The sequence below is a fragment of the Solanum pennellii genome, chromosome 2 (genome assembly GCF_001406875.1).
Source record: "Solanum pennellii chromosome 2, SPENNV200".
NCBI classification, from domain to species: Eukaryota; Viridiplantae; Streptophyta; class Magnoliopsida; order Solanales; family Solanaceae; genus Solanum; species Solanum pennellii.
In genome coordinates, this window is record NC_028638.1 from 28,591,412 (window position 1) to 28,602,088 (window position 10,677).

General features: G+C 33.7%; 1 protein-coding gene across 1 annotated transcript in view; it reads left to right on the top strand.

The window, feature by feature from the left end:
* LOC107009851 overlaps positions 1-901 on the top strand; it is an 11,984-nt gene extending 11,083 nt beyond the window's left edge. Inside the window, exons 2-3 of the mRNA XM_015209173.1 lie at positions 408-631; positions 794-901. Coding sequence (XP_015064659.1) covers positions 408-631; positions 794-901 — 332 coding nt within the window. The remainder of the gene's footprint in view (positions 1-407; positions 632-793) is intronic.
* The last annotated feature ends 9,776 nt before the right edge of the window (positions 902-10,677 follow it).

The window sequence follows — 10,677 nt, forward strand, 5'->3', positions numbered from 1 at the left end:
CGGACCAAGGATTTAGAAATACATAACTTATCACTTTGCATGCAAGATACTAGGAAAGAATTGTTAAAGTTAGAATTATCAAGTTATGAACCTGTGGGGAACACGTAAACCCTAGTTACTTTGATTAATTGATTAAAATCCAACTTTCAAAACCGTTAAGTGTCTCTTTAAATTTCGTTAGTTATTTTTACTCATTGAGAAATATAAACCCCCCTTTTTATGTTTTTACTTTCCAAGGAAGTTATCAACCGAACACTAGTAATAACAGATTGAAGTTAAGTCTAGACTATTTTCCTCGTGGGAACGATCCCAACCTCACTAGTTGGGTTATTTACTTGACACGACCGCTTTACTTCTTATTTGAGAAGTAAGTTTGAGCGTATCAGACTACCCATTTCTTGACTCAGATGTTTCTGCAATCTTTGATGAACTCCTTGAGATGAAACTTTTTGAGTTACCAGAGATGAAACGATCAGATGAAGCAGGAAGGAGTGATGATCCAAAATACTGCAAATATCATCGGTTGGTTGGCCACCCTATCGAGAAATGCTTCCTCTTCAAGGACAAAATCATGGACTTAGCTCGCAAAGGGAAAATTGAACTTGAAGATGAGAAATTGAGTTCAAACCAAGTCAGTTTCGCTTCTGACTTACCCAATATGGTCATGACCTGCAATTTTGTTTGAAGGAAATAATGAGCAAGACATCCCAAACATCAATCAGACAAGAATGGTTAGGTTTGGAGACTTTGAGCCTATTGATGTAAATAATTTGTTATCTCTTCCTATACTAAGAATGCGGCTTCTGTTCGAGAGGGATCGACGAGAGAAGATGAATACCCAGTCGATGATCTTGATGATATAGGTTGGACTCCTGTGACTCGCCGTAGACGCCGAAAATGAGTTCACACAAAGAGTCAACAAAGCGACACCTTAGGGAAAAGATGGTAAGGAGACCCAAACCAAAACTTTGAGTCTGCATTCAAAGACAAAAGGAAATAAAGGTGCACCACTACCAAGAGAGGCCTCAACCAATTACATTTGGAGAATATTTGCCATATTGGTTCTACACAAAGTTCACATGTGATGGCACAAAAGCTCTATGTTGTAATGTCGATGAAAAGGAAGCGAAAGATGCAACTCCATCATATCAATCATCAAATAATTCTCCAAAGTAGTCTCCTAAAGTTTAAAATTCATCATGCTCATAACCAAAATATGATTCACATTCATCTCCTGGAGTCGAAAATGCATGTATGGCCAAAATCACATTCTCTGACGATGATCTTCTGTTTGGTAACACGTTTCATAATCGCCCTTTATTCATGGTTGGTTTTGCGCGTGAGAAAAGAGTAAAGAGAATCCTAGTCAATGAAGGATCTGGAATCAACATCCTTTCGATCCGCACAATGAAACAACATGGGATATCAACAGCAGATCTTACTTATAGTCGCTTGATGATCCAAGGATTCAATCAAGGAGGACAAAGGTCCATAGGGACCGTCAAAGTAGACCTCACCATCGGAGAGTTACAATCAAGCGTGTGGTTACATATAATTAATGCAAAGACTTCATATAACTTTTTGCTTGGTAGGTCGTGGGTACATGAGAACAAAGTAGTCCCATATACCTACCACCAATGTTTGAAGTATAATGAGAATGGAGTTGTAAAAAGGATTATTGCAGATGATAATCCATTCACTGAAGCTGAAGCTCACTTTGCTGATGCAAAGTTTTATTTGAAGAAATATTCCATAAAAGTTAATGACATTGCATTTGGAAATGTCGGACTCCTCAACAAGATGGCTAAGGTAGTTGTCGGTAAGTCAAAAGTCGCAAACAAGGAAGATCCAAAGCTTGACAATCCAAACAAGATGTCTAACGTGATTGGTGCTTTTTCAAGTAAAAAGGTCACATCCATTCTTCGTTATGCCCCAAAGGCAAAGGAGGACAAGGGACACTCTCTCGCTTTGCGAGAAAGTGCGCTGGAAGGTTTGACCCTTCCTGTAAGGAGAATTGATATGATGAAGTCATCCACAAAATTACATGGGAAGTCTATGGCTCCTGAGTCATTGCTTCATGATAAATTTGTGGCCTCTAAGTCACCCCAATATGAAGCACTCCCAATTAAGCGTGTAGAAGAAGGTTTTGATCCTAATGCTTACAGGTTGCTAAAAAAAGCTGGATTCAATCCAAATGAACCATCAAAATTGGGAAAGCTTCCATCCGAACCCGTTATGAGGCAGCAACGTGAAGGAGTGGGCTACAAAAAGCCTCCACCTATTCGCGTCTCCATAAAAAGGGTGAGCAACAACTACATAACAGCGGAAAATAAGTCTGCTAATTCTAACAAGAGGCCTTCTGTCTTTGATCGACTTGGAAGCTCAACACAGAGGATTTATGTATTTGAGAGGTTAGGACCATTGAGGAATAAAAACAAGGGTCGAAGAAATAGCAAGGGTATGCAAGCATCTGGTTTACCCAAATCTCAAAATGCTCCTAAAGACTTTCAAAGTCTAATCCCTTCTAGAAAGAGGCGACATACGAACATTGTGGTCTCTTATGGAGAAGTACTAAAGGCAAATTCACATGTTGTGATCTACACTAAGAAACATGAGGAAGATGAAGAAAGTGTTGGCTCTTCATATCATGTCACTACACAAGATGAAATGCATACTTATTCTCCAATTAAAATTACTGGAGAGTCGGAGAATGTTTCATGGTGTTACCACATATCTTTCAGCGATGGAGAACCTCCAAGATGAAGATGTTAAAGATGCGCCACCCGAACTTGAAGAAGGAGTAAAGGTGACAGTTGACGCATTGAAAGAAATCAACCTTGGAACAGAAGCAGTCCTTCCACTTGAACGACAAATACCTTCATTGAGGCTTGCCATCCAAGAGGGACTTACAGAAGAAGATAATGCTCGCCTGCGTCTTGAAGAGTTGGAAGCTCTCGATAAGAAAAGGTTGGAAGCTCAACAAAGTCTTGAATGCTACCAAGCTCGTCTTTCTCGTGCTTTCAATAAAAAGGTTCGCCTAAGGTCCTTCCAAATTGGTGATCAAGTTCTTGCTGTTAGAAGGCCAATTATCATATCTCATAAATCGAAAAGCAAGTTCACCTCAAAATGGGATGGACCATACGTCATCCAAGAAGTCTCTTCAAGTGGAGCTTACAAACTTATGGATGCAGATGGCTTGCGGATTGGTCCCATCAATGAAAAAATCTTAAAGAAGTACTATCCTTGAAGCGGCGTCATACTCCTGGCCCGCAAGAGTATAAACTGTGTACGGCTCCTAAAAATAATATCCGCTAGATTGAAAATCTCGAAAGAGGCGGCCTAGGTAAAAGTTAGGACACAAAAAAAATAATTAAAGCTCGCTTTCTGAACTACGTTATAGCTTGATCCTCTTCACTGAGGTATGTAGGCAACTTAGAGTATTTTTACTCTATGTTCAGTCATAAGAAAAAAAATATAATGTCGCCATGTGAACATCATGTTGATTCGTTCAAATGAAGAGTTAAGCACCCAAATTTTGAGCTACCTTTGACGATAAATCTGCATTAGTCCGTAAATCATATGGATGCGATTTTTTTACAGACTGAAGATCTTGAAGTTATCTTTCCAACCAAAAAAGAAGCTCATTATTCTGATGCTCCTACTTAACGCTATGAATTTTCTTCCACATGTACGCAAAGTTGAAGAAAGCTGAAAAAAGTAACATTTTGTTCCAATCCTCATATGAACGCTAGCTTATGTAGTCTTTTTTTCCAATAATATAGGGGGCTCGTGGAAAGAAAGAATCAAAATTCAAAGTTCAAGACGAGGAGTTTCTTATTGAAATATAGTTACTATCTTATTGCTTCAAAAAATGAAAAAGAAAAAAAAAACCACTACACCTTAATGAGCGAGTAAGAAAATACTAAGCAAATAAATAAAAAAAATCTAACTACGGAAAAGGCTTGAAATTTATGATTTCTTGGCGACTTTTCTCAATTGCGTCTTCTAGCTTGGCTAGTTTCTCAACCTCGTCGTTAGACATCACATTATTTGTCTCAATGGTATAAATTTCGTCCTCCGTAGTGGTGACATTCTCTTGACTTTTGGACAACTTCTCTTGATATTTGTTAATGAGCCCGGTGACCTTCTTTTTCTTGAAAGATAAGGCTTTTAAGTCTTTCTCTACATCTGCTAGAGTTGCTTGAAGTTTCTCCATGGATATATCCAACTTTTCATGTGCCAACTTTGCACCATCAAGATGACGTTGTGCATCAGAGAGAGCCTTCTCATGTGATTCTTTAGTTATATTTGATGATCTTAAAGTATCATACTCTGCATATGACTTGAAGAAATTCTCTACGTGATCCTCCAAATAAGAGACACCAAAGCTGGTTCGTCGTCAAAGGTGAAACTACAAAAGAAGGGGCACCAAGTGTGGTTCGTCATCAATGTTGAAACAACAAAATAAGAGATGCCAAATATGGTTCGTCATCAAAGTTGAAACTACGAAAGAAGAGATCTCAAGTGTGATTTATCGTCAAAGACACAATTGCAAAATAAAAGACACCAATTATGTTTCATGTTTGGTTCAACATCAAAGCCAAAACTCTAAAATAAGATGATCAACATACAATTCATCATCATAAACCTGCAAAAAAAAAGAGGGAAAAATGATGTGTCGCATGGTGCCAATTGCACGAAGCTTCGAATCGGCGGTGAAAATTATGACATATGTTCTCTCACTCGTCATGATGAATGATGTGTCTCACGGTGCCAATTGCACGAAGTTTCAAATCGGCATGATGAAAATTATGTCATATGCTCACACGTTCGTCATGATGAATGATGTGTCTCACGGTGCCAATTGCATGAAGCTTCAAATTGCCATGATGAAAATTATGGCATATGGTCACACGTTTGTCATGATGAATGATGTGTCTCACGCTGCCAATTGCACGAAGCTTCAAATCAGCATGATGAAAATCATGGCATATGCTCTCGCGCTTGTCATGATGAATATGATCCTATTGACTTAAGAGTTTTATATTGTCTCTCCATGTAGATGATAAAAAAAAATCTCAATCAATATGACTCTTCGGTAAAGATGTAGAGAAGTAAACTGATGAAGACTTTGATGTCTAGTTTCTATAGAAACAAGTCGCTCATCCTTCGAAATCTCCTATACCAAGATATAGACGTTTTGGTGAAATTGCATAGAGCTATACAAAAAAAAGACAGATCTGATAGAAAACTTCAAAAATCAATTACCGTCAATTCTGAAGGATTTTGGTTTTGAAGTTTGGATATGTCATAGCTCTCTGAGGCTAGTTTCTGGAACATCAAACGGATCATGATCTCAATATTTCTACAACAAGTTATGAACTTTCTACCTCAGGCGTGCTGTGCTGAAAAACAAAGTGACGAAAACTGAGTTTTGTATGCCTCAAATTGACAATCAATCCTTGTAAGAGCATATGTATTTATAGAAATCAAAGTACATAAATTGTGTTCCTACAAATTATTGAAAATTATGAAGATGGAAAGTTTATTTCCTACAAATTATGGAAATTTTCCATGGAAATCAAATTATGGAAATTCCATGGAAACCAAATTATGGTAAGTTTTCATAAGAATTAAATTATGAAAATTTTCTATGGAAAACAAATTATGTTAAGTTTTCATAAGAACTAAATTATGAAAATTTACCATGGGAATCAAATTATGGAAATTCCATAGAAACAAAATTATGGTAAAATTTTCTCGGGAGATACATAAAAATATGCTTGAATGAGAATAGACTCGCGTCATGAGAATTTGAATTCCTTGCGTTCTATTCAAGTGAAAGCCTAAAATTTGCATCGAAGCCACAAGATCTCTATCACCAAGTCAAGCTTGTGGACACAATCCTTACTCATTGAATTGGAGGTCATTTCATAGTGATGACCCAAATGAATTTACCACACTATGAAGAAATTTCAAGCGATAATTTTTCAAGAGCTTGAAACAGTTCAAGTCGAAAATGAATTGATAAACAACCGAAAGTCAAATGACCTCTTACAAATTAGAGAATATTGTCATGAAAACTCTGGTAAATGTTGACCTCAACATATCGGCATGGTCATTTCTCATGAAGCTTCAAATGTCTCGTGAAAGATCAACTACGACGAAAAAAAATATTTGCTTCACAAATACTTCAAGTCTTGTCTTTACAAGTTCGACAAATCGAACACCCCAACAAGCCTTGAAGCAGGGGGCATTTGTAGGCAGTGAAGTTTTATTGATAAATCCGTATTAAATTTGGGTTAAATCTTAAATCATCATATGTTGACCAAGTCAAATTACTGGTTGATAAAGTCGGATTAATATCTAAGTCAAAATTGTATGACTTAAATTAAGTCCAAATCACTTCGGTCAGTCCATTAGTTGACAAGATGAACCCAACTCATGTTCTTCAGGCCCAGGGTTAAAGAATTACTCAAACCAAAATACCCCTAAAGCCCTAAATTAAGCCTATATAAAGAGGTCTTCTTCTGACCAAAAGACACACAAATACATACATACAAAAATACATAGTTGCTCTTCAGTGGTGAAGTCTTCCGCATACAAATAATTCTTCGCTCCAAGTGTTCGTGAAGAGAAAAATCATAGGATTACATCTTTTATTAAAGATTTCATAGATTTTAACCTTCGCATAAATTCAAATTCAAATATTATTGTTTGCTTGCTATTTTTCTTTTCCTGTTTTCTATTTTTCAAGAACGAAACTTTAGACGCATACAGTCTTGTCGTAGTATTCTAAATCTATTTTTCCACACACAAAATATTCTTTCAATCACATTACGCAAAGAGACATATCTATAATTAAATACTTCTTTGACATACTTAGGCTCTCTTTAATGTTTTCTGTAGTTATGCAAATGATATCACATTCCTTTGTATTTAATAGATAGAGATGATTAATGTGGTTGGTGAACATGTTGTTTAATAGATAGATGAGTCATCTAATTATTTATTAGTAGTAATAGATAGATATGATGAATACATATTATGAGTATTTTTTATAAAATATAAAAGTTAGGGGTAAATTTTAAATTTTTAAAAGTTCTCAAATATTAAAACTTGGCTCAAAAATTATTTTTTTCTAGTATTTGGAAACTTGAGATTCTTGGCAAATATATTTACCAAATTATGTAGTCAAACACCATTAACCCATTTTTTTCCCCAAAAATTTTCCCAAGTTTTCTCAAATTCTCCCAAATTTTATTCGAGTCAAATGGGTCCTAATAATTTCAATTAAATTCTACGACCTCCCAAAAAAGGAGTCTGGATTGCCAAAATATTAAAAGGGCAACAAAATTGATTTTAGAACCAAAAGAAAAACTTCGTACGAATAAATTAATGTCGTCGTCGTCCAAATTAGGGTAGCAGTTGCAAGGTGCAAATTTTCTGACAGAACGCAAGGCGGCTGTGCATTGTAAGGCACAGGAAAGTCGCGACTTGGCTGTAAATTAATTATTTCATTGCCTTGTAAGGCTGAAAATAAAACAAAAAAGTAAAAAATTATTTTCTTAAAGAAATTCTTATGAGGGATTTTGGTGCAAGATGGTATAGATTGAAGATCACTACTAAAAAAAAGTGAATACCAACCTAAAAATTACCGATCTCAAATGATGTCGGTAATTTTTGACCTCCGAAGGTCAGTATTATTAAAAATAATAAAACTAGTTGCTTTTTAGGCAAAATAAGGAGGGGGGAAAATTCCGACCTCAAACAATCGGTATTTTTTGCGGAAAAAATTAATTACATAAAATATCGACTTCTTGACGTCGGTATTAAATAAATAAATGAATAAACATATTTTATTTTTGATATTTTTATTTCATCAATATCGAAATACCAACATCATGAAGTCGGTATTTCATCCAAATACTGACATCATGAAGTCGGTATTTTTATTTCATCCAAATACCGACCTCATGAAGTCGGTATTTTTTCTTCATCCAAATATCGACCTAATGAGGTAGGTATTTTTACTTCATCTAGATACCGACCTCATGAGATCGGTATTCTTTCATCTAAATACCGACCTAATAAGGTTGGTATTTTTATTTCATCCATATCTAAATACAGACATATGAGGTCGGTATTTTTATTTTATCCAAATACTGACATCATAAAGTCGATATTTTTATTTCATCCAAATACCGACCTCATGAAGTCGGTATTTTTTCTTCATCCAAATATCGACCTCATTAGGTCGGTATTTTTACTTCATCTAAATACCGACCTCATGAGATCGGTATTTATCTTTCATCTAAATACCGATCTAATGAGGTCGGTATAAATACCGACATCATGAGGTCGGTATAAATACCTACATCATGAGGTCGGTATTTTTATTTCATCCAAATACTAACATCATGTAGTCGGTATTTTTATTTCATCCAAATACCGACCTCGTGAAGTCAATTTTTTTTCTTTATCCAAATATCGACCTCATGAAGTCAGTATTTTTACTTCATCTATATACTGACTTCATGAGATCGGTATTTATCTTTCATCTAAATACCGACCTAATGAGGTCAGTATTTTTATTTCATCCATATCCAAATACCGACATCATGAGGTCGTTGTTTTGATTTCATCCAAATACTGACTTCATGAAGTCAGTATTTTTATTTTATCCAAATACCGACCTCATGAAGTTGGTATTTTTTCTTCATCCAAATACCGACCTCATGTGGTCAGATTATAACGTCATCTAAATATCGACTTCATGAGATCGATATTTATCTTTCATCTAAATACTGACCTAATGAGGTCGGTAATTTTATTTCATCCATATCCTGACATCGACATCATGAGGTCGGTATTTTTATTTCATCCAAATACTGACATGATGAAGTTGGTATTTTTATTTCATCCAAATATCGACCTCATGAAGTCGGTATCTTTTCTTTATCTAAATATCGACCTCATGAGGTCGGTGATGTTATTTCAGTTAAATACCGTCCTCATGAGGATGGTTTTGCGTAAATTAAAAAACAAAAAATATTATAATATCGACTTCCAAAAATAAGTACCATGCAATTTAATTAGTTTTAATTTAAATATTTATATCGTGCAATTAACTTTAAATTAGATCGTACTCTGGATGACGGTTTAATATAAGTTAAAAAATAAACTAATATAATATACCGACCTCTCGATGTCAATATTATTTATTTAATATGATTTCTTTTATTTTTCTTAAAATTTAATGTAATTCCGACCTCATGAGATCAGTATTTTTTTGTTATCTAATTCATTTTTATAAAAGCGACATCCGGAGGTTGGTTTGTTTAAAATGCTTCTAATAATCATAATTTTTTATATTTAGCATAATACTAAAATTTCATTTGAAACTTACAATTAATTGTTCAAAAAGTGTAATAATTTTGTATACTTTATCAATAAAAAGTTAGACTTCGTGAAAAAATTAAAAATATATATATAATCCATATTTAGAGTATGAAATACGTTGATATGAATTAGGATATAATTATACTTATATTTCTAGAGTAATGTACAAAAATCTATTAGTCCTCTAATCATGAACTTAATATCTCATGTTATGATGTAGAGGTGAAGAGCTAACATATAATTTATTCGAGTATGAAATGCGAGATGGTATTATGATATACTTTCGATCTTGAAAGTATGTCAAGTATATGACTTCGTAACTATGATGACATGTAAAGGATACTTCATCTGATGTGAAAGACGTTAATTAATTATATATGAAATACATTATCAATTCAATAAATATCGATAATCAATTTAAAGAGATTTATATATTCGAATTGATATTGATAAACTTTCGTTGATCGATAAAATTAAATTTATATAATTAGGAGGTGTATAATTTAGATTTATAAAATTAACTTGATGGATAAATTAAAATTAAAAATTAAACTTCTCTCTCTCTCTCTCTCTCTCTCTCTCTCTCTCTCTATCTATATATATATAATTAACATGATTACTTGTTATTTCACTTACAGTTTAATGTGATACCGGTCTCATGAGGTCGATATTTTTTTATTATATCTAATTACTTTTAATAAAAGCGGCATACAGAGATTGGTTTGTTCACAGTATTTCTATTAATCATAATTTTTGCTATTTAGAATAATATTAAAATTTCATTTGAAACTTACAATTAATTGTTCAAAAAGTTTAACAATTTTGTATACTTTTATAAATAACAAGTTAGACTCCATGGAATGAATAAAAAAATATCTATAATTTATAGTTAGAGTATGAAACTACATTGTTATGAATTAGGATATAATATAATTAAACTTATATTTCTAGAGTAATATACAAATCATATTAGTCCGTCGTCTAATCGTGAACTTCGAATATGAAATACGACATAGTATTATTATATACTTTCGATCTTGAGCGTATGTCAAGTGTAGTGATCACTTTCTAATTATGATGACATGTAAAGGATACTTCATCTAAGTATGAAATACATTGAGTAATTATGTATGAAATACATCATCAATGAAAGAAATATCGATGATCAATTTAAGGCGAGATTTATATATTATATTTGATTTTATATAATTAGGAGGAATATAATTTAAATTTATAAAATTAACTTGATCGACAAATTAAATTTATCAAATTAAA